This window comes from Festucalex cinctus, chromosome 2 (genome assembly GCF_051991245.1).
Source record: "Festucalex cinctus isolate MCC-2025b chromosome 2, RoL_Fcin_1.0, whole genome shotgun sequence".
Classification (NCBI taxonomy): Eukaryota; Metazoa; Chordata; class Actinopteri; order Syngnathiformes; family Syngnathidae; genus Festucalex; species Festucalex cinctus.
In genome coordinates, this window is record NC_135412.1 from 26175048 (window position 1) to 26199404 (window position 24357).

At 42.7% G+C, this 24357-nt stretch overlaps 3 protein-coding genes and 2 long non-coding RNA genes across 7 annotated transcripts; 4 read left to right on the forward strand and 1 right to left on the reverse strand.

Annotated features, from left to right (window-relative positions):
• Positions 1-614: 614 nt before the first annotated feature.
• pjvk (pejvakin) lies at positions 615-6179 on the forward strand. 2 transcript variants are annotated; one of them, XM_077515357.1, is made up of 6 exons: positions 615-834; positions 901-1096; positions 1381-1522; positions 3282-3399; positions 5592-5705; positions 5808-6179. In XM_077515357.1, exons 1-6 carry the CDS (start codon positions 615-617, stop codon positions 6107-6109), a joined length of 1092 nt encoding a protein of 363 aa, XP_077371483.1. In that variant the 3' UTR covers positions 6110-6179. The 2 variants fall into 2 exon arrangements, with proteins under 2 accessions (XP_077371483.1, XP_077371484.1); XM_077515358.1 differs by lacking the exon at positions 5592-5705.
• Positions 6180-7390: 1211 nt separating this feature from the next.
• Positions 7391-8726, forward strand: LOC144015045 (uncharacterized). Of its 2 annotated transcripts, none has more exons than XR_013282673.1 (3): positions 7391-7680; positions 8094-8324; positions 8602-8726. It is a non-coding gene; the product is annotated as an uncharacterized LOC144015045 (long non-coding RNA). The 2 variants fall into 2 exon arrangements; XR_013282674.1 differs by lacking the exon at positions 7391-7680 and adding an exon at positions 7714-7987.
• A 344-nt stretch (positions 8727-9070) lies between these two features.
• Positions 9071-10629, reverse strand: LOC144014309 (uncharacterized). The gene is made up of 3 exons (XR_013282444.1): positions 10416-10629; positions 9522-9608; positions 9071-9440 (listed from the first exon to the last, which is right to left on the reverse strand). It is a non-coding gene; the product is annotated as an uncharacterized LOC144014309 (long non-coding RNA).
• On the forward strand, positions 9827-17738 carry pwp2h (PWP2 small subunit processome component). Its single transcript, XM_077514042.1, has 21 exons — positions 9827-10001; positions 10597-10709; positions 10780-10874; positions 10963-11062; positions 11172-11315; positions 11566-11701; positions 11794-12026; positions 12141-12284; positions 12357-12427; positions 12501-12637; positions 13481-13629; positions 13696-13843; positions 14158-14308; positions 14884-15064; positions 15157-15304; positions 15376-15484; positions 16086-16151; positions 16234-16452; positions 16751-16901; positions 16973-17047; positions 17483-17738. Exons 1-21 carry the CDS (start codon positions 9984-9986, stop codon positions 17661-17663), a joined length of 2769 nt encoding a protein of 922 aa, XP_077370168.1. The 5' UTR covers positions 9827-9983; the 3' UTR covers positions 17664-17738.
• A 330-nt stretch (positions 17739-18068) lies between these two features.
• On the forward strand, positions 18069-24305 carry eed (embryonic ectoderm development). The gene is made up of 12 exons (XM_077514044.1): positions 18069-18231; positions 18902-19054; positions 19135-19227; positions 20543-20608; positions 20731-20856; positions 20951-21032; positions 21100-21191; positions 21275-21408; positions 21478-21583; positions 21648-21806; positions 23651-23724; positions 23803-24305. Exons 1-12 carry the CDS (start codon positions 18112-18114, stop codon positions 23927-23929), a joined length of 1332 nt encoding a protein of 443 aa, XP_077370170.1. The 5' UTR covers positions 18069-18111; the 3' UTR covers positions 23930-24305.
• Positions 24306-24357: the final 52 nt, after the last annotated feature.

Here is a 24357-nt window from a genome sequence, read left to right on the forward strand (position 1 = left end):
GTTTGGAAACGTCAAATGTTCTTGATTTCCTGAAAAGTAGTTGTTTTGGTTGGGTTTTGGATTGCGCCCAGCAGTGACGATAAGTTGACTGGATCATATTTCTTTCTCAGTGTAATTTGCCCCTCAGAGGACTATAAAAAGTCAAGTGGCTCTTGAAAGGAAAAAAATGTTCCCCACCCTAACTTATGTCGAGATGACACAAAGAACAAGTTACGCATCTATTTTCTGCCCATGTCAAGTCATAAGCAGAACCACAAAAGAGGCAAGGTTGGCCCGCCTACATGCTTGTCAGATGCACGTCATGACCTCTCCCAAAAAGTCATACTTGATGTTTATATCAAGAAATGGTTACAATAATGGCTTCATTTTGTCTCAGATGTTCTTTTCTTATGTTACTCTCACATGTATCAAAATTAAGAATGCATTTATTCATTTCATGTCATACAATTGTGCTTCCAATCTGTATGATGTAGTTTTCCAGGACAGGGGTCACATGACAGGAAGTTGCAGCATTGTGGCGAGCAGGTGAACAACACGTATTCCCTTACAAAGGCTTTGCATTATTGAACAGCATGCAGCAACGGCGATGAGTCTCGTCTGCTCCTCCATCGGAGATGTTTGCAGCGGCCACCAAAAACTTTGTCAAGCAGGTGGGAGACACCGGCAGGTTGATCCCCGTCCCCAGCCTGAGCGAGGCCGACCGCTATCAGCCCCTCAGCCTCGTCACCTGCAGAAAGCGCAAGAAGCGCTTCTGGAAGAAGAAGAAGAACAAGTACGCCTCCACCGCATTCTCCCTCAAAGACGTCCTGCTCGGCGAGAAGGAGATCGCGGCAGGTACGGTGAGAGTGAAGACGATGTCTGAGGACGCCAGCATCTCATCGCTGACATTTCTTTCTTCAGGCGTTTCCTCTTACCAGCTGCTCAACTATGAAGACAAATCGGACGTAGCCCTCAACGGTCGCCTTGGAAACCACCTCATCAACGACGTGGGCTTCAATGTCAGCGGCTCTCATTCGGTGGCCGTCAAAGCTTCCTTTGGGATTGTCACCAAACACGAGGTGGAAGTGCCCACCTTGCTGCGGGAACTCAACTCCCGGTATGACGCAACTTTCTTTCCACTTCATTCACATGATTCACATCTGCAGGCCTGTTTTTTGCTCTTCTGACATATGAGCCAAAAAAACAACACGTCCTTTTCTCACCTGAACTGAAGATGAGACACATGGTGACGTTTGACCTGTTTGTGTCTGGGGTAATATGAGAAGAGGGCATCCCTGAATAAATGATCATGTTATTCGACACGTTTTCACAATGTCAACTTCATGTTTGATGCACAAACAAAACAAAAGTACACAATACTGAAAATGAAGTACATTTTAGGAAAGTGGATGTGGACCACTGCCTGGTGCGCCAATGTCGGGAGAGCGGCTGGAGCGTCCTGTGTGTCGTCATGGAAAGCATCCGAACCAGTCGCCAGTGCTCTCTCACCGTCCACGCCGGCATGAGGGGGGCCACCATGAGAGTAAACCATTCCGTCTTTCAAAACATTTGTCATTCAACTCAAAGTCAACCTGAAACATTTCCTAACAATAATATCTTATTTGTGTGGATGAGTGGTTAGCACGTCCGCCTCCCAGTGCTGAGGACGTGAAATTGAGTCCGGGCTTTGGCCTTCCTGGGTGGAGTTTGCATGTTCTCCCCGTGCCTGCGTGGGTCTTCTCCGGGTACTCCGGTCTCCTCCCACATTCCAAAAACTAAACTATCTAAATTGTCCCGAGGTGTGCTTGTGAGTGTGAATGGTTGTTCATCTCTGTGTGCCCTGCGATTGGCTGGCAACCAGTACAGCAGCCCGGGGGCCATTTGCGGCCCGCCGTCCATTTTTTAGTGGCCCGCGACATATGCTAAAAATGACATTTGACTCAGTTCAAATAAAATAAAAACAAAAATGTTTGGAGATGGTCAAAGTAAGAAGGGAGGGTATCGAAAAAAACAGGTGCTATTGAAGTTTATTTTAGTTAACTAAAACTAATGAAAAAAATAAAATTCAAAACTACAATTTCGTTAATGAAATAAAATAAAAACAAAGATGCTTTTTAAAAAAGAAAACTAACAAACTACATTTTATGTTTACAAAACTAACTAAAAATAAAACTATAATTATAGTAAAAATGTCCTTCATTTTAGTCTTTGGTAATTAACTCATTCACTGCCAGCACAGTAAAAATTAATCTTTGACGTCTATAGCCGTCTATGGCAGTGAATGTGTTAATTTAATGCATGAGCATTTGGGGATGATTTTAAATGTGACTTTTAGTAGATTTATTTTATTTTGATATAAACTAGAATACTGACGTCGCGCCCATGGCGTTTTTTAAATATTACACACGATTAATACACATTAAAAAAACAAAAACAAAACAAAACTAAAACTAATACTGAAACTAAGTAAACTAAAACTAAGCATTTATGAAAGAACTAAAACTAATAAAAATTCACAGAAGCACCCTAAAAAATAATTAAAACTAACTAAATTAAAAAAAAAATAACTCAAAAAAACAAAATAAAAACTAAAATGAAAATTTCCAAAACTATAATAACCCTACTGCCATATTACAAATAAATTGGTTTATATATTGTAGCATTTTTCTAAATATGCAAAAGCACAAATAAATTATTTGTACAATTTTTAGGACTAAACACAATTTCTTTTCAAACCATTATGTGGCCCTTGCATCCTTCTGATTTTCTGTATGTGGCCCTCAAATGAAAAGGTTTGGACACCCCTGCAGTACAGGGTGTCCCCGCCTACTGCCCGAATCCAGCTGGGATAGGCTCCAGCACCGGATGGATGGATGGATGGATGGATGGATGGATGGATGGATGGATGGATGGATGGATGGATGGATGATGTTATTTGTGAACTCACTAGACACATGACATTCTGATGAATATATCATTTGTGGAATGAGTTATGAAGCAAAATCCAGCCATTTTTATCTATTTCAGGTGGCAACCATTTTGCCACTTGTTGTCACCTAAAGATGACATCTCAGATGCTCAGGGCTCAGGCAATGACCAATCACAGCTCACCTGTTTTCTGAAGCTGCGCTGTGATTGGTTGTAACCTGAGCAACATTGATGTCATCTTCAGTCAACAGGAAATGGAAAAATGGCCGCCTTCTGATATTGCCGCTTAACTCATATTCCACTGAGTTACTGCAATACTTCAAAGACAGCATGCAAAAGAAGTCCAAGAGAGCTTTCCTGTTTTTTTGCTGCAGTTTCAGATCGACGATGGCAGAAACCCGAAAGGGCGAGACAAGGCCATTGTCATCCCGGCTCACACCACCATCGCCTTCAGCATCTGCCAGCTGTTTGTTCAGTTGGACGGACGCCTCGGTAATACGCTCACGTACAACGTTAAGCACTACACAATCAAGCCTGCAAGTGCCCCTCTCAAGCAAAAGTCTTTTGCTCTATAATCAAGCGAAAAGGCAACGATGAGAAGTGTGTGATGTTTGGAATGATAGGTTGAATTTTACAAGGCCTCATGAAAATGTCATGTGGCTAACACCTAAGGCTATTCTACACACTTATGTTTTCCTTCATGAAGGGGTGAAATATAACCTTCACGATGAACTTACTTATTTCAAAATGCCTCATAGCTGTGATTTTCATGGAAGTAGTTAAGTTAAGTAGTTAAGTTGTATTTATATTTTTAGTACAAAGCATTTACATGTAATCTTTAAAGAGGAAGTCAACACCCATTTTTTGTTGACAATATGTTCTATGCTGCCCCACTAGTCTAAATATGGCATTCAGGTTGATATTGTGTTAGTGGAATATGACTTAAGAGCAAAATGCAGCCATTTTGATCCATCTGAGGGGGCGGCCATTTTGCCACTTGCTGTCAACTGAGGATGACATCAGCTCAACTCAACTCAAGTTTATTTATGAAGAGCTTTCAAACAGCCTGAACTGCCTGAACAAAGCGCTTTACAGAAAGACAAAAAAAACAAACATAACATAAAACATTAACACCAATCCAATACAGTCACATCAGGTAACATCCAATCACAGCTCAGCTTCAGAAAACAGGTGAGCTGTGATTGGGCATTACCTGAGACCTGAGCAATATTGATGTCATCTTCAGTTGACAACAAGTGGCAAAATGGCCGCCCCCTGAGATGGACAAAAATGGCTGGATTTTGCTGCATAACTCATATTCCACAAATGTCATATTTATCAGAATGTCAGACTTAGTTTCCACTTAGAGAGGTTCCATATAACATATGATTGTCAAGAAAGTTGAAGGTTGACTTAGACTTAGACTTAGACTTAGACTTAGACTTAGACTTAGACTTGGACTTGACTTTATTGATCCCTTTGGATGGCTCCCTCTGGGAAATTTACATGTCCAGCAGCAATAAGAACAGATAATAAAATAAAACAAAATTCAATCAATCAATAAATAAGGTTATTACACCATAGATTGAATTAATAATAATAATCATAATCATAATAATCATAATAATCATAATAATAATTCCATTTTAAGTCATTGACTGGCAGCCATTTTACATTCGCTCCCGGCTGTTTGACTGGATTTGGACTGATTTTGCAAGGCCCACACAATATTGTGTTCTTTTGCTATCAAAACATGGAACCTACCAAAAGAAAGATTAGCGTCTCTTCTTTCGTCATAAAACAAAAACAAAAACTATATTTCTATCTGTTTCCGTTTTGCAGTAATTAGCATTCGAATATAGCTAAGATTCATCATTATTCTTTCAAAATGTAGGGAAACAGCTTGTTTTCAACATGGCCCTGGTTGATCTCTTATACTCTGCTGCCAACTGCTGGCCGTGTTTGTAATTACTATAAATTTTTGACATGTTCACTTCAGTTGAGAGAGGCTGCATCAAAGCCTTCTGTATAACATACAAAGAAAAGATAAAAAATGTATAAATATGTCTTTGGGACACTTAATACATTTAAAATAGATTGTATTTCTACGTTTTGGGGAGAAAATGAGTTAAGAACTGTTTGATATCAACTTTTATTTCGGAAAAAATTGTGTTTAGTTTTTAAGAGTGACATCATGTCATGACTTTTTTTTGATGGTGACTATAGCCTACTTATAGAGATAAACCTTTTGTGTCATAATAAGTGAAGTGCGCATCTCGAATTCAAGGTGCATTGTGGGTAGAGGCGTGGTGCATTGTGGGTAGGCGAAACTACCAAACGGTCAATGAAAATGAATTGGTTCCGATGGAATCTGCTCTGATAGAAACGTTTCAACGGCTGGAAAGTTGCTGTTTTTTATTAACATGCATAACGTGGTTTACTGATATCGGGGAAGTTGACTTGCAAGCTTTAAAGTGTACAGTTAGGCAAAGATTGTCACCACTCTAATCTCCGCCATTCAAATTGATAGGGTAGTTGGTAGCCTTGTTTTTTTTCCCCTCGCGCATGCACAAACTTAATGCGCACTTCGCTTATTGATAAACAAGTATTTTGAGTTCAGTATGCTTCAAGAGTCTGGTCAGCAAATCTGTTGAAGTAAGCTCATGTTCTTTTGTGTGTATCAGAAATCTGCGTTGCACCTGGTTCTCGAGGTGGATTTGAACAGGAGCAAATGAGGGAACAGTTGGGAGGCTTCACGGCTGACTTTTCAATGGGCCGACTGCGTCGCTTCCTGTCAGGCATCATCTACGGGAATCCCTTCCGAGCAGGTGCAGTGCACGGCGACCGCTTGATCCGTTCTTCCGCCACATCTTCACATCTTTGGCTTTGTGTTGGTGCAGATGACGGAAGATTGGAAGAGCTGACTCACTCGGACACCTTCGTCGACGACGCGATGACCGACTACTATGAGAAAGCCGCCAGCATGACCGACATCTCCTCGGCCTACCTGAGGGAAAGCTCGCACACGCGCGTCAACCTGCTGAAGCACAACATTACCAAGGGACCGTGCGCGCTGTGCGGCATGGGCCGTCAACGAAGAGAAACCGTCTATGGCTGTGTGGAATGCTCATTCGCTGGTCAAAAATATGTACGGCTGCATGTTGTACCCTGTTTTGACCTCTGGCACAAAAGCCTTAAGTGAGAACCGCTCTTTTTGTCATCAAGGTGAAATATTTCTCTTGTTCAGTAAATAAAATTCATTATTGACCATGGTGGCAAGTAAAGTACCATTACTTCCTTACTGTACTGGGTAGTGTTTTAAAGTAGATCGAAGTATCTGTACTTTACTGACAACTTTTCACATTTACTCCCTACTTTTACCCCCACTACTTATTTACTATGAATGACATTTTTCATTTTATTCCCAGATCATTTAGCCAGTTTGTCAACACTTGCAAATTTGGTCCTCCTATATTTCAAAAAGGAGCAATAATATCATTATAGCTCATATGGGAATATGACAAGTCTCAAATTTCCATACACAATCTGGGAAATACAATCACTGCTCTCAACAATAAACAATAGAACATGAGCTATATTGCAATAAATCTAAAAACAAACAGAAAGTGCTTAAAAAAACAAAAGAATGTGCAAAAACATACTGTAGAAATACCTGTATAATTATGCTTTTATCTAGTTTTGTCCCCCCCTGTTCATTTCCCCCCTACACATCCTCTTGAATATACACTGCAACCTATCTGGTGTGTGTAATTCTCCATTAGTGTCCCCCTTTCAGTAATCCCTAATATTAGCATTTTATGAGCACATGTTGGACTTGGCTTCACTTAAGCAAGGTGATTCAGCTTGCAAGCTAACTGTGCTGTTTTACAAGTATGTTTTGAATTTCTGCAAGGTTTTGTATCAGTTGATATTGCTCTGGACTGAATATTGCGGTGGTGTGAGTATATATGAATGAAATGAATCAATTGACATTTCATTTTGATAACGTGGGCACATCCAATAACACAGACACACAAATTGTGAAACATCGGAAGTAGCCTATAAATATTTAGTCTACACTCTTGAGTTTTTCAGCCTCCAAGAAAGACAGCTTGCTGGTAATGATGTGACGGCAATGAGGGTGAGTTCCCTGAAAATGACTGGGTAGACACCAATTTTAACGGACACGTGACGATCAGTGAAAAGGATGGATGGACGTGCAGAATGTTCATAATGAATAATGAAAATACATGATCAGACTTACTCTTTTTTTTCAACTATCAAGTAACCACTTATTACACATACACTGCACCAGTTAAAAATGTCATAAATAAAGGAAATTAATTTTGATTGGCTTGTCATTGTAGTATTCTGCCACATTTTCATTTTTGAGTGCTAGTCCTCCTTACCGCCAGATGGCGCATGCTTGTGCACGCTGATTCAACTACAAGCGGAAGTTCCGAGTGTCAACAATAGGTCGCTTGCACATGTCGTCACTTCCGCCTCGGATTTCTCGTAGTCGCCATGCTGGGTGGCCTCCATTTACGTAGCGATTCGGTCTAACACGTATCTATCACGTTTGTTTTCTGCGTTTAAAATGGTACATTGTTGCTGCATCGTTGGCTGTTCGAGCAAAGCCAAGGGGGAAAATGGTCGGTCTTTTTTCCGAATTCCGAAAATAATTAGGAACCAGGGCCTGGAGACAGAGGAGTGCGGACTCCGGAGGGAAGTCGTTACTTTGGGCTCGTGTGTGCAGCGATCACTTTGTGAGCGGTAAGCTTGTTTACCTTTATTTAATGCATGGGGATTAATAACGTTTCGACCGCCCATATATGGGCAAGTTGCTTATGTTTTGGATTCATGAGCAAACAAGTTCGGTAGTACAAGCTGGCTAGCGGACGTTAGCCGAAAGCTAACATCGAACATTTTCACCCAAGTAGTGCTAGTGCAAAGTGTTTACTGCTGAAATTGGATTGATTAGTCTTGGGCTTTTAATGCCGATAACATGTTTTTTGGTGGCAAAATGTAAACTTGGAAAAAAAAGAGACAGAAGGGGCTGATGCAAGAAAACAGAGCCCCGGTAGCCTACACATCATGCTAAAGAACTTATCCACGGCCACCCTACTGCGGCAAAATAACCAGTCTTTCCATATTTTATTTGTTTATATATTTGTTTATTTTAACAGGTCGCCCTGCGCCCGTTTTTCTGTCCAATCATCCCGACTGGGCTCCAACATTAAAGTTGGGTCCCAAGTTACAACATCTATGTCTCAGCCCAGTCGGTGCCAAGATATGAACGTGCACAGGAGAGACAAGCAAAGAAAAGACGACTCGAAGTGGCAGAGATTGTTGCAGTTATGCAGCCAGATGGCTCCAGTAACCTGTACCCTCAAGTACTGCTGACATCATTGACTCTGGTATGCCACTCAGAATTCATTACATGATATATTGTATGCATGAGTGAATGTATGTGTTTTTGTTTGTGTGTGTACACGCACCTTATATTTTAGAGACATTTGGAAGTGTTTATAGAAATAAGTATTTGCCTGTAGCAATGTTCATACATTAAAAAATGCAACAAAATGTGTACATTTCTTTTACACTGACAAAAAAACTATACTACTTTACTATATTAAACCTATTACTGGTACCGTATTTTTTTGTGATTTTTTTTTTCTTTATTTTTTTCTTTAGGGATCTCATGCCACACCGACTTGATTGCCAATGACATGATGGTAACGAAGGCGAGCATCAAAGCATTGGAGGAGGCCAACATGCGACTGTTTGTTTGGCGCTAATAAAGGCAGCGTTTATACAAATTCTATTGTTGGGTTTGTTTACAAAGCTATACATAATACAAATGACAGGATTTGACTCAATGTGCAATATGGTCCCTCTTAAAGTAATGGCATAAATCTCTATTATTTCTAAAAGCACAAAAAATGAAGTGAATAATGATTAGATGTAGTAATTTCAGGGTTAAAAATTGAACTGTTAATTAATGTAGTTTATTTTAGCACAGGTGCCTACCATCCTGAGATGACGGTATGATGTAATGTTGATGGGGTACGCAATGACTTTCATTATGCTATGTACAGAGGAAAAAGTTGCTCTCTTTTAAATTTGTTTAATGTAAGACAAGTACCAGTACTGTGTTACAGTTTTCCCAATAATCCTTGTTTCACACTTGTCACAAAACCACTGTCCTTTTGGCAGTCGAGATTGGCACATTTCAAGTGATATCATTTGATTTTACAATCTGCTGCAGCACAAAAAACTACTTTATTCCGCATCTTTGAAGTACATGAGCAAGTGGTAGGTGACAGCGGCTGAGCAGGAACACTGGAAGTCCACTGCTGATCTAGTCAATGCTCTCCCGAGCAGTTCAGGTAAGGAGGGGATTTTGGGAAAAACAAACTCTGGCTTTTCCAACTGGCCAAAACGAGCGATCTGGGTGGACTCGCTCAATCACACTTTGTCCACACCACAAAGTCGCAGAAGTCCCGTCCAGTTAAACTCATCTGTGCCTGAATCTGAAAATATTACAAACATTGTAATGAAAATATGAAACATAGAATTAAATAAGAAACTACAAAAAGTAAAGCCATACATACCTGGTAATACTATTGGTGTTGTCGTGACAAGTGATGGGAATTGTTGCCATCCGGCACCAGACAGAAATTGGGTGTTGTGACAGCCTCCTTAACCGTGAGATCATAAGAAAATAATTAGGATCAATCCTGCCACACAGAGACACCTTCTGCCTGTATCGTTGTTTTTGATCTTCCGGTAAATCGTGAAAATACTGCGAAAATTACATCAGGTTGATAAGCTCTACCGTGTAACTCGCGAGTGTACCTTGTGAACCGGCGGACACCCAATATGGCGCCCGAAGGAAAAACTCCCATGATGCATTACGATGTGCAAGCGACCTATACGTAAACACGTGCGAGCGGTACGAGCTGAACAAGCATGTGTGGCATTATTAGACCCTTTATTAATAATTCCCTGAATATTTATACGTTATTTGAATTACTGTACAGAATAGTCAATTGAATTAAGGAATCCCGTGCAAAATGAAGTTCGCTTATAAGGTAAGTAACGAACCTTTGTTCGCTTAGTACTGTAGAAGAAACTGAATATGGACGTTTCTCAGAAATATGGCAATCAAACATGATACTGCGTTATTAACCTATGTGCGTCACTACAAAATGACATTCATAAATAAACGCTGAAGTTAGGCTCACTCATTTACTGAACGCAGTGGTTATTTTTGCCGTAACCGGCAACTCATCACCGAGCTTTTGCCGTCAATCTCGAATTCTGAAACGTAACACGACAGCCTACACATCACGCTAAAAACAGATTCGCGGCCAACCTACTATAATCACGGTAAAATAGCAGTGTACGTAAAATCACCACAGCGGGAGAGGTGCCGGTCACGGCAAAAAAAAATAAAAAACAATAATAACAATTAGTATTTTTTTTGTAAATTGTCAATTATTTACCTCTTTTTTTCTTTTTTTTTTTTACGGTGTGTCGTCTTTTGTGGAAGTTCAAGAAAATAATAATAATTAGCTTTTTTTGCTCACTCAACCACTGGCAAACATACAATTTCTTGTCATGCATATTTGAGCATGTTGAGTGTGTAAACATAAACATTATCTCTTTTTTTTTTTTTTGGTTAAGTTTTCAAATCTGCTCGGAGCTGTCTATCGTCAAGGGAATCTAAGTTTTTCTAAGGATGGCAACGCTGTAATCAGTCCGGTCGGAAACCGAATCTCCATCTTTGACCTGAAAAGGTAAGTGCGTGCTTTGTCTGTCATTCATTTCTTAAACCTTAAAAAGGGAAGTAATAAGTCTGTCCTCCAGCAACACATCAGTGACTTTACCACTCTCCACTGCAAAGAACATTGCATGCGTGGGAATCTCACCGAATGGGAACTTTGCAATCGTGGTGGATGAAGGTCAGGCCACAAATTTGACTTTTGTCTCGGTTTTGTAAAAACATGTGAGACTTAAAATGACATGATCGTAATTTGTATATTTTCACAGATGGCGCAGCATTGCTGGTCAGTCTCATCACACGCGCCATCCTTCATCATTTCCACTTTCACAAACCCGTCAACAGCATCCGCTTCTCACCTGACGGCAGGTAACGATGAATAAACAAACGTGTGCAGTGCCGCCGACAACTTGAATGTGGAAATACCGACCTGGACTTTTTTTTTTTTTTTTTCTTTTTCTTTTTTTTTGCCGAGCAGGAAATTTGTTATCACGAAGGAGAATGTTGCGTTGCTGTACCACGCTCCCGGCAAGCAGCGGGAATTGAATGCCTTTGTGTTAGACAAAAGTTACCATGGTCCCTACGATGAAACCACCTGCATCGACTGGACTGATGACTCCAAGTAAGTCACGTGACTGCTGACATCAGTGAGCCCAAAAGCTTGAAAACACACTGGGCCCGACTCGCTGAAGCAAACTGGATTGCCTTCAAGTGAGATTAGCAATAATCAGCTTGCTTATTCTATTATACGTATCTGACAAGCTGCCACTTGTTGTGAAGTGAGTTTAGGAAGCTGCCGACTTAGACACGTGTTGCCACAGCACACGCAAACGTGCAATTTAGCACCCGCTATGTTTTGTATTTTTGCTCAGGTGTTTTGCGGTGGGTAGCAAGGACACGTCCACGTGGGTGTTTGGTGCAGAGCGTTGGACAAATCTCACCTGCTACTCGCTGGGCGGACACAAGGACGTCATCGTGGGATGTTTCTTTGAAAAAGACAGTCTGGATGTGAGTCATTTACTTCTTTTCACTTTATTTTTTCCCCAATCAAACAAATGCTAATGATGATAATGTGCAATCGTATGTGCGTGGGTCTGTAGCTGTACACAGTGAGCCAGGACGGGGTTCTGTGCATCTGGGAGAGTGACACCGAGCTGGACTGCCTCGTTTTGAAGAATAAACCCGACAAAGCCAAGATGCCGAGACAGGATGAGGAGGAGCAGGAGGAAGAGGATGAGAGAGAGGAAGAGGCTCACGAGGTCATCAGAGGAAAAACGCAAAAGTCTAAAAGTGAAGAGAAAACTAAGAAAGTCCGTTACAAACACGTGAGCAAGTAAGTATCCGTCCAAATGTTGACATTTGTCAACGTGTGGCGGTGTTCGAGTCCCGCCACAGGTCACTGGCATGTGGACGCCCTTCCTGAAAGTTTGGCCCTCTTCCCTCAAAGGCACTTCTTCAACAAGGAGCGTGACTTGAACAAACTGACAGCGGCTGCCTACCACAAGCCCACGCGCATCCTGGTGACAGGTTTTGCCTCCGGAATCTTCCACCTGCATGAACTTCCAGAGGTTAACCTCATCCACTCGCTCAGGTCCGAGACAAAAGATCACTGAAAGCCTGCCAGGGGACATTTTAAGCACAACCGTCGTCTTTCTCTTTTTAGTATATCGGACCAGAAAATTGCTTCAGTGGCTCTAAACTGCTCTGGCGACTGGATTGCATTTGGCTGTTCAGGTGAGAAATTCATTCATTCATTGATGTTATTGTGGTGTGAGGCTGTAGTTAAGTGCAGTTGTTGTTGTTCCAGGCATGGGTCAGCTTCTGGTGTGGGAGTGGCAGAGCGAATCGTACGTCTTCAAGCAGCAGGGACACTTTAACAATTTGGCGTCACTCGCTTACTCGCCAGACGGACAGTACATCGCCACGGGAGGAGATGATGGCAAAGTGAGTGCAAAAGGAAGTACTGTACACAGTGTACACTGATAACTTGACTTACCAGTTGAATGTGTTCCCTGACCAAGCACGTAAGGGAACTTTCTTATGTAGTGAATGAATTCTCCCCATTGAATTACATTGAAATGCCATTCATCCATTCCAGATGCACACAAAAAAACGAAACATAATTTTTTGGTTAAATGTTTAAAATGAACAAAAACAAGAATCGCAAATTAAAATACTAAGCCTGCTATAAATACGCAGTTAGTTGAGTGATGTTGTTGATGTCTGTTCCATGCTATTTGTTGAATATTTTCATTTTGTATAACTGTCTGTTTCTCCCATTCATTTAACCACTCAGAGGACATTTCAGTCACTCCTCTTTTTTATTTATTTTTTTTATTTATTTATTTATTTATTTTTATTTCACTGGTGCAGCAGCATACCTGAAACTCATTCACAACTCAAATTCTGACTTGAAACACAAAACAAAAAAAATCAACCAAGATGGATGCCACAAGATGGAGCCAAAGCAATTGCTAACAAGAAAGTAGTCATTTGTGTCAAAGAAATTATACCTCCCAAATGAGGATCAGGGTTGTTCGTGTACTTTATGGAGATTGGAGAGTCTTTCCATCCATTTTTCCTCAATCTGTAAAGATTTCATTTGAACTGAAATGTCAGATGTGTTATATTTATGGTTTAAAGTGTTGATATAAGCAAATACAAACATTTTGAAATGGGGGGGGGGGGGGGGGGGCATTAATTCCAACAGTTTGCGAGGTTTTACTGTATAATAGTTTTATTTGTGTAGCAACAGGCTTTCATGGTGTTTTTGCTTCTTGTTTGTAGGTCAAAGTTTGGAACACCAACAGCTGCCTCTGCTTCGTCACGTTCACAGAGCACACCAGCAGCGTCTCCAATGTGGCCTTCACCTCCACTGGCCTTGTTGTGCTGAGCGCTTCTCTCGACGGGACCGTTCGAGCTTTTGACCTTCACAGGTAGGCAAGCGCACACATGAAATGTATCAACTGTTGACATGACTTGCATTTCTTCTTGCGCTTCAGGTACCGAAACTTCCGCACATTCACGTCGCCTCGGCCTGCGCAGTTCTCGTCGCTGGCGGTTGACGCGAGTGGCGAGCTGGTGAGCGCGGGGGCTCAGGATTCCTTTGAGATTTTCCTCTGGTCTATGCAGACGGGAAGACTGCTGGAGGTGCTCGCTCACTTTCATACTCGCATCATCTTCACTCAAGCACACATAGAATATCCTCAAAACAAAATCCAATTATGAGCTATAGATCATTCATCAAAATGTATCATGGAAATGTATTTGCCTTTATCAAATTTGACCTGGAACTTTTGAAGCACATGATCAAAAAGGGCATGAAAACACATGTTTACTTTTGTATATTTTGGGGCACTTGTAGAAATCAAATGTCAGGGTAAAAGAATGACATTTGGGATATTTAATCAAAGGATGTCAAATGTGAATGACTCTAAAAGTTATCCCCTTGCATGATTGGTCAGGTTTTAGGTGGTCACGAAGGTCCCGTGAGCTGCTTGTGTTTCAGTCCAGTTCAGTCAATCCTGGCCAGTTCCTCGTGGGATGGGACCATCCGATTGTGGGACATGATGGACAGCTGGCAAGTCAAGGAGACGCTTCACCTCACCGCTGATGGTAAACAATCATCATACGTGGAACTCTACAAATGAAGACCGTGTTCAAGTTGACTCTCGCAGGTTGTTCTGGGCCATTTTGACGATTCAGTAATGTTTTGGCTTCTTTTACCTCATCAAGTTTTCAACTAGTATTAGTAATTGTCATTTGTTTTTAAATCTGACAAGGGCCTGCTTGCTGTCTTTGTGTCATTTTCTAAAAACATGGAATGAGCACATTGGATGACTCGAAAATCTTCCAAACTAATAAAATGACAATAAAAAGTAATGAATTATGAATGTAAAGATGATCTATTCCACTGACCGCCCTGCTCTTTTCACCAATAATGTTTCGTTTCCAACTTTCCTCTATTTCAGTATTGAAGTTTTCGGGCACGTATGAAAGGTCATGATTATTTTGAGGAACTCTACGGAATTTCAGCCCATAGGAACTTATTGAAGTTGGAGATGACAAAAATGCGCACAACTGGAAAAGTTGCATTAGATTTGGATGAACACAACTGAAATGGTTAAAAAAAAAAAAAGGGAAGTCTCGTTTGATATTTGCTGACTTGTTTTTTGTTTTTGTCACTTGAGCTCTGTCAGTAGTGTACCGGCCTGATGGTCAAGAGCTGGCAGTGGCCACGCTGAACGGAGAAATTTCTTTCTGGAACCCCAACACGGCTGCACAGGTCGGCTCAGTGGCAGGACGTCACGATCTGGAGACGGGCCGCAAGGAGACCGATAAAGTCACCGCCAAGCACTTGTCCAAGGCCAAGTGAGTGGCCGGACCGCATCCGAGTGGATTGCGATATTTACGTGGAATGGATTCCAACATGTGACTGACTTTTCTTTTTTTTTTTTTTGTAGGTGCTTCACGTCGCTGTGTTACTCTGCTGACGGCGAGTCCATTCTAAGCGGGGGCCAGTCCAAGTTTGTCTGCATCTACAACGTCAAGGAACAGATGCTCTTGAAGAAGTTTGAGATCTCCTGCAACTTGTCCTTTGACGCCATGGAGGTGCTGTGAATGCACCATTTTGGATTTGCTGAGCACCCGTGTTTTGATGGAGGTGCTCGTTCTGCTTTCAGGAGTTCCTGGACCGACGCAAGATGACCGAGTTTGGCAGCCTCGCGCTGGTGGACGAGGGAGCCGGCGACAAAGACGGGGTCAACATTAGCCTCCCTGGAGTGAGGAGAGGTAAGGGGTCACATTTGATGACATCACTTGACAAGACACATTGTTGACATTGTGACCTCTGATCATGATGCTGGCACAATTGTCCACTCGATCCCCAATCGACTCCATCAAAAACGGACAGAATGAAGCACTTGTACACTAACAAACATTTGCTTCTACTTTTTTTTTTTTTACATAGATATTCATTCAAACACTGAATGCTTTTAAGCAATACATTGGTGTTTTTCTTTAATAAAGACATTTAATTTTTTTCTGGAATAGATTAATAGCATTTCAATGTCGAATATTGATTATAGGAATCAAAGGTAAGCAGCAGCTCCCTGCTTAGATTCTTGTGAGGGAAAAAGGGTGAAAGGTTTGAATTGGATTGTTTAAAAAAAAAAAAAAACACCAAAGAAACCCGTAGCTGCCTTACTCAAAACTAGATGTCTAACCTCTAGTAGCTTGTGAGAATCCTCTTTGTAATCCCAGACACTAGCTATTGATCTGAGAGGGAATCTGGCATTATTCTTAAGGCCTCCAGGCAGAGCCCTTGAATGCAATCTTGTTTTGTGACGCAATTGTGCATGCATCTCAAATTTGTGAATTGTGTCCCCCAAAGGTGATATGAGTTCCCGACACTTTAAACCAGAGATCCGAGTCAGCTCATTGCGCTTCTCTCCAACGGGTATGTGATAGAAGAATCCATTTCTGACGTATGAATGGGAAAAAAAACAAAAAAAGTCAACGTCCGTGTCTTCCCTTTTCAGGGCGCAGCTGGGCAGCCACAAGCACCGAGGGCCTGCTCATCTATTCTCTGGACGGATCTTTGGTCTTTGACCCCTACGACCTCGACCTGGACGTGACCCCGGCCAGCATACGCAAACAGCTGCGGCTTCAGGAGTGGGCGGCCGCCATCGTTTTGGCGTTCCGACTCAATGAGACGGCCCTCAAACAGGAAGTGCTGGAGACGGTGCCGCACCAGCAGAGTCAGTCAACTACTGGCAACGGCACCCCCGCCGTCTATTCACGCTTTGCTATTTGCACATTCACTTTTTTTTTCTTTTTTCTTGTAATGCTCTACAATGTCACATGCTAATACAAAGTAGTCATTGGAGGCATGTTTGAGTGAATCCTGTGTAAGCCATTTATTTAGAAGATGAATTGAAAGTTGTTATTCAAGCGTTTTTGCTTCCGCGTTGGTGCTACATCTACAGATGACATTTTTGAAGGGGGTGGCCCCACAGCGGTATCGTCTGCAGCAATTTGCCATCTTTTGTCTTTCAGTTTTAGTGGTTTGTGGCACCCTCCCTGAAGTTTATGTGGAGAAGTTGCTGGGCTTCGTGGCAACGTGCTTGGAGAAGTCCGCTCACTTGCAGTTCTACATGACTTGGGCTGAGAGCCTGCTCATGCTGCATGGGCAAAAAGTCAAGAACAGGTTTGCTGCCGCTCACACTTGAGATGAATGTGAAGTACAAGATCTCACAGTGGTGTTTGGTTGGTGTGCAGGTCAGGAAGCATCCTGCCCACTCTGCAAGCTTTGCAGAAGAGCATCCACAGGCACCGGGACAACCTGGCCAAACTGTAAGTGTCGTCATCATCCTCATCATTAGCACGTGCTGAACGCAAAGCCTGGGGGCCACATCGGCCCACCAAAACAAATGCATTGTGTGGACATAATGTTTCTTGCTAAATGTATTCATTCTTTTTGTTTTAACAGAAAATCTGCCTAAGAAAACTACTTTCATCACTTTTTTCCCTAATTTTTACAAGGATTTGTTTACACCAAAAACCTCAACGTTTCAACAATAGAATGTATATTTGGTCATCACTAATTTCCACGACCCAATATTTTGTTAAATATATAACAAATGCAGGGCCAACTGTGTCATTCTAATATGTTGAGGTGATTTATCACAATCACAACAATGCGGCCCGCAATAGAAATGACTGTGACACGTGCCAAACGAATTCAAATATAAAAGCTAATTCTGATTTGTCTTTAATTTCATCCTTCAGCTGTGACTTCAACCTATATAACATTCGCTATGCTGTGGCCCTGTCCAAGCAGAGGGCCATGAAGAGGGCGTCAGAGCAGGAGGAGAAGAGCCAAGAGGATGATGATGATGATGATGATGATGATGGACAGTCTGAGGAGATGAGCCAGGCCTCCTTGGATGATGAAGAGATGATACTGTAGACTTTGTATCAATGTCATAATCCTAAAACGTTTCCTTTTCTAAAAAAATAAATACAAATAAATTTATCATACAAAGGAGAGTTGTATTTCTAAAGAGACTTCACACAATACTGTATGTTTATATGGCAAAAGTGTCTATTTTTTTTTCCAGTTCAATGTTATTTCAGTCCTTTAAAAAAGAGAAAAGTGACAGAAAGAAGTTAAACATCTTTCTATCTTCATTTTCTGAAATGGGCATTAAAAAAAATCTAAAGGCAGCTGTGGAATAATAAAAGAACAAAGCTAAAGGTGGCCTAAATCTTGTGTGTAGTAGCAAGCCTCTATTTGGAAAATGTTATCAGCAATTTGAGAGTGATGGTCGTTTGACGAGCTGAAATTGAACTATCATTCCCAGCAGCCCTTGCGGCGGCTGAGGCCGCCGAACGGAAAAGGCGGAGTTGAGAGCAACATGAGGGAAAATAAGAACATGTCCGAGTCCCCGTCTCAAGCGGGAAAAGAAGTGCCGCTCAAGAAACACAAGCTCAGCAGCGATGAGAACAGTAACCCAGATTTGTCGGGGGACGAGAACGTAAGTGCTCAACTGTTGTTCTGTTGTGAGGTTTCATTGTGGCAGCAGTCAGCCGAGTTAGCGCCCTCGTGCTAAAGTAGCCTCAAATGAAATTTGCTAGCTTGAGTGATGCATTGTTGGTCAAGTAGTAAACCGCTAGTTCATTGCGAGTAACTCAATTTACGCTCAACACGATTTACGTGCATTTAGTTCTCACGATTCTTACGTTCTGACGTTTTCTTCGGGTTCCCCCCAAGCAGATGAACACCGCTGGCAGCACAACGTTATTACTGTAGTCCAGGGGTGGGCAATCTTGGTCTTCGAGGGCCAGAGTCCTGCAGGTTTTGGAGGGTTCCCTCTTGCAACACAAGCTGATTTCAACCAACGGGATCGTTATCAGGCTTATGCAGAGCTTGGTGACGAGCTGATCATATATCAGCTGTGTTGGAGAAGGGAAACATCCAAAACCTGCAGGACTCCAGCCCTCCTTGCCCACCCTTGCTGTAGTCTGTGCTAACAAAAACTAATACAAAGACTGTTACAGATTTACAAATTATTCAATATATGCCTGACTGTCTTATGTATATTAATTGCAAATTTGCAGTGCGATTTTGACCCCAGGTCATATTTAGTGAAAACTTACTGTATGACTTGAAAGTGTTGATTGAGTTTGATTTGTGCCGTGTATCAGGATGATGCCGTAAGTGTTGAAAGTGGCACCAACGCAGAACGCCCTGACACGCCCACCAACACCTCCAACGCCCCAGGCAGGAAGAGCTGGGGCAAGGGCAAATGGAAGTCCAAAAAGTGCAAATACTCTTTCAAGTGTGTCAACAGCCTGCGGGTGAGCGCCGACACACACGTTCATTCTGTGCCTATAAACTCCAGTGGGTGTTTTGTTTTGAAATGGACTGATTCTTGCAGGAAGACCATGGCCAGCCTCTGTTTGGAGTCCAGTTCAACTGGCACAGTAAGGAGGGAGACCCGCTGGTGTTTGCCACAGTCGGGAGCAACAGGGTGACCCAGCACGTCCTATTTGAAAAGACGATAGACGTACAGTACAGTCAACCCCTTCTTTTGTTTGCGATGGCAGCTTGAGCCCTGCCACAAATAGCCAAAATCCACCAGTAAAATAAAAAGTCGTGTCGTTTATTTACACAGCCCTGAAGAACGAAATGTCACAAAAAATGACATCACCATATTGAGATCCCACCACCCGGTTCAAACCCATTTAGTGGTAAAAAGGGATTGTAGAAGGATGAGCAGGTTGCGATGGATGCCAAGTGGGCACGATTGAAATGATGTGATGCTTTACAGTGCGAGTTCCAACACCATCTGATAACTTTGAATGAAATGAAGCGCTGCGGCTAAAATTGTCCAGGGAAAGTGCTTCTCCTCACGACCTCTTCCAGCAACAGTCTGACTTGGCTCATTGTCATCAAGCCCCATCCGTCTTACCTCGAGATTATACCGCTTGCATGTGCGTTGCAGATCCGCTCTGCTTCGTCTTGACTAGGTGCGTGCTCCGGCTACGTCCATTTTATGGACAAAACTCATCGGCTGTGCACAGCTGCAATCCAGCAGCTCCGTCGCCGACAACCTCCCGCCGGGCCTTGTGTGATCGCGTGGCATGAAAAACGGCGACAAACGCACGGAAAGTCAGCAGAATGAGAGGTGGACTTCCTTTGATTGGACTTACCGGTCACTCCCACAACTTCTGTTATGACGTTCCATGCAGCACCTTTTTTTTTTTTTTTTTTTTTTTTAAGGTTGTCCTTATAAAAAGGATGTGCCAAGTCATATATCATTTTGTGGCTTTCCACCTCCATTATAAATTTCTCCTCGTCCGTGTGCGCTGGTGTTTAAATTGTGAATAAGTGTTTTATTCTGAAAAGTAACCATAATTTTATTTTGAAACTGCGTCAGTCTTCTTGTCCCGTTCGATGTGTTCTGTGCTATTTTGCCATTTGATGGATGACAACAGTTGCGCCGCTCAGCAAAAGGAAAATTGGTCTGTTGGTCCAGCGAGCTCCGGCACGACGGATCTGGTCCGCAGCGCATCTGCAGCTCATGTCATTTGAACAAGCTGATAGAATGAAAACCAATCGCCAGAGCGGATCGGCGACACAGACAAAATCCAGATATAAATACTTTGCTTTGGACTGAGCAGTAAAACGGTTCCAATTTTGAGTTTTTCAACAAATAACAGGATTCAGTTCCACCCAAAAATTGTGTCAAGCCATAAATGTACGTTACAGGGGTTCACTGTACTTTGTCATTGACTTTCCTTTAATTAAGGGTGTTTGTGTAACGCATTTGATCTTTTCCCCAGGTCACTCTTTATGAATGTCACTCCGTGGGAGAAATCCGACTCTTGCAGTCGTACGTGGACGCTGATGTATCCTTGCTGGCTGCCAGAAGTTAGATTTTCAGCAGTCTGCTTTTGTATTGCCCGGCAAATTCATGTTGAGCGCCACTTAAAATGAGGCCGACCATTTTCTTGACTGAAGTGGCGCAAAGGCAGACGAAAACTTTTACACGTGCGCCTGGACCTACGACACCAACACCAGTCACCCCCTGTTGGCCGTCGCCGGCTCACGCGGAATCATCCGGATTATTAACCACATCACGATGCAGTGCATCAAGGTTGGACACTTTTTTTTTTTTTTTTTTCTTCCCAAGGTTGTCTTTCTTTTATATATAAAATTTAGTATTCTTATTACTGTATTGTCTCGCGCAGCACTACGTCGGTCATGGCAATGCAATCAATGAGCTGAAGTTTCACCCGAGGGATCCCAATCTTCTCCTGTCAGTCAGCAAAGGTCCGCTTTCATCATCATCACCATTGAAAATAATGTTGTTGAACTCATTGAACGTGTGCGTGTGCAGATCACGCCCTCCGTCTGTGGAACATCCAAACGGACACGTTGGTGGCCATATTTGGTGGAGTGGAAGGTCACCGAGATGAAGTCCTGAGCGCTGTGAGTTTGATGACGTCACATTTGATCAGCTTCAAGAAAGGCCAAACTTTTCTTTTTTTTTTTTCATTTCAATCCCTCTACAGGATTTTGACCTCCTGGGTGAAAAGATCATGTCGTGTGGGATGGACCACTCCCTAAAACTTTGGCGAATTAACTCTGAGAGGATGCAGAAGGCCATCCGTGGCTCGTACGAATACAACCCGTCCAAGACCAACAGGTAAGCCCACAAGACGAAAAAAACCACATGCTCAGGTTTGCTTTCACCTTCGCTCGTTTCCTTTTTTAGGCCGTTTGTGTCCCAGAAAATCCACTTTCCCGACTTCTCCACGCGGGACATCCACCGAAACTACGTGGACTGCGTGAGGTGGTTGGGCGACCTCATTCTTTCCAAGGTACGCTCCAAACGCCGACGAGTCGGGTGTCGCTCGTTCGCTCGCGCTCATTTTCTTCTTGCAGTCGTGCGAGAACGCCATCGTGTGCTGGAAGCCCGGCAAAATGGAGGATGACGTGGATGGCATCAAGCCCAACGAATCCAACGTCACCATCCTGGGACGCTTCGATTACAGCCAGTGTGACATCTGGTACATGCGCTTCTCCATGGACTTCTGGCAGAAGGTGAAGACGACCGCTTCTCATTTCGATTCACGTCCGGCTTGTCGCGTTGGAGTCGCCGCAGCAAGTCAATTACGTGATTTGTTCGTCGCAATCAAGCTCCTTTCAGTTTTCACCGATTGCACTCCATTTTCCATGCAAGAATACTGTCTTGTTCATATATAATCAGGTTACGCCACCACATTTGTCTTGCGTCCCATAGTTACGCGACACCACTTTCATTTGTTTTTATAAAGTATGAATTCTCTCTTCCGTGCTATTTTCATCCCAACAAACCTTTGCTGTTTTCAATCTCTCCATTGGATGCAGCAAGATGTCGTCTGCACCAAATTGGAAACATTTCCAATGGAAATGTCGCGTGGCCCCTCACCAACTGCTACACTTGCACACCCGCATTAAAGCGAGGAGCCGTGGCTGCAGAGGGCAGTTGGAGGCGTGGCTCAACATGGGCGGACTTAAATGTTTGTTTCCACCCACACGCATTTCAACTTTTTTTCAATTTATTTTTATTTTTTTAAACTAACTTCATGGCTTTCATGATGGGCCGCTTTGTTTATTTATTTTTTTTAACACTTAATGGAGCTTCGAAAATGACAAATACTCAACCCTCAGCCAGTCGGGGCGGAACTAGCTAAACTGTTGGACAGAAGTGGTCAAAAACTGAATGTCTAAGCCCCATGTGTCAAGATCCGGTCCTGGAGGGCCAGAGTACTGCATGTAGGTTTCTCTACTCCAACGCACCTGATTCAATGATCACCATCATTATCAGGCTCTGGCAGAGCTTGCTGATGAGCTTAAATATGAATCAGCTGTGTTGAAAGTGGGAAACCTCCAAAACCTGCAGGACTGCAGTTAGACACCTACGGTCAAGCCATTGGCTTGAAAAGTCGTGGTCAAAAATGCAATTAGCACTGGCTGCAGAACGCAGTTTGAGGTGTGGCTTAATGGGGGATGGACATAAACATTTGACTCCGCCCACATGGATTCAAAGCACCTTCTCTTTCTTTTTCTACACGCAAAATGGTTGGCACCATTTTTTTAAACCGTTTTTTAATGATGCACCGTCTTAGATGTCATTTTCATTTATTTTTTAACACCTTTTTTTTTTTTTTTTAAATGGAGCCTCGAAAATGACAAACTCAAGCCTTCTTCAGTTGGGGCGGAGCTAACTACACTTTGACGGAAGTGCTCATAAAAGCCATTTTGTTGAACACGCCCGGTATGTTCAAGGACCTCCACGTAGAAATGAGTGGGATGGGTGCAGTACCACCAGTTCCCAGCAGATGGTGCACTTCCTGGATGGCTGAGGTTAGAACAGTATTTGGGTTTCAGTTTGTCATTTTCAACGTTCAATCAAGTGTTCAGTGGATCATCACAAGACCGTCATGACCTCCTTTGTTTAGTTCCATCCCACATTCCAACACACCTTAAAGTGCACTCTGCAGACAACACATGGCTTGCTCGATGGTGCTCTGCTGTGTGTGTGAAAGGACCTTTATTATTATTATTATTATTATTTTTATGATTATTATGAATGTCCTTCCTGGGTGGAGTTTGCATGTTCTCCCCTTGCCTGCGTGGGTGGGTCTTCTCCGGATACTCTGGTCTCCTCCCACATTCCAAAGACATGCATGGCAGGTTTATTGGGCGCTCCAAATTGTCCCTAGGTGTGATTGTGCGTGTTCGTCTCTGTGTGCCCTGCAATTGGCTGGCAACCAGTTCAGGGCGTACCCGCCTGCTGCCCATAGCCAGCTGAGATAGGCTCCAGCACCTCCCGCAACCCTTGTGAGGCACAAGCGGTTCACAAAATGGATGAATGCACTCATCAATGTGCTTGTGGTCAACAGATGTTGGCCTTAGGAAACCAGGTGGGAAAGCTGTATGTTTGGGACCTGGAAGTGGAGGATCCACACAAAGCCAAGTGAGTTGATACAGTCACAAAACCAAAAAAAAAAGTTGTTTGGATGTGTTTTTGGACGTGAAATGTTGTCTGTTGCAGGTCCACCACGCTCACCCTCCCCAAATGCACGTCGGCCATCCGTCAAACCAGCTTCAGTCGCGACAGCAGCATTTTGATCGCAGTGTGCGACGACGCCTCCATCTGGCGCTGGGACCGCCAGCGCTGAACGCTGCCCAACCATGTCAACTGCTCCGTTTGAGTTGGACTCATTTGCAGTCAAGTCACTTTCTTTCTTTCTTTTTTTTTATTATTTTTTTTTAATGAACCATGAACATTTTCCTCCATTGTTCAAGTTGTGTTCACAAATGGAGTACATTGAAAGTTGTGACTTTTTGTGCAGTCCAGGTGTCCAAATGTGGATTGGACCAGCATATCTCGTTTTCCCAAATCACCACGATGTATAATTAGGCATCCAACGATGTTTAGCTAGAAACCATAATGTAGTTACCCTTGAATCGTAAAATCAGATTATTTTCCTCTGTAGAGTTCTTGGATTTGAGTGTACTGTATTTGGACTTGAATACACTTATTTTTATACACAACTTGGTTGGTTTGACAATGATGATGACCCATAGAAACCAATTGATCATGACG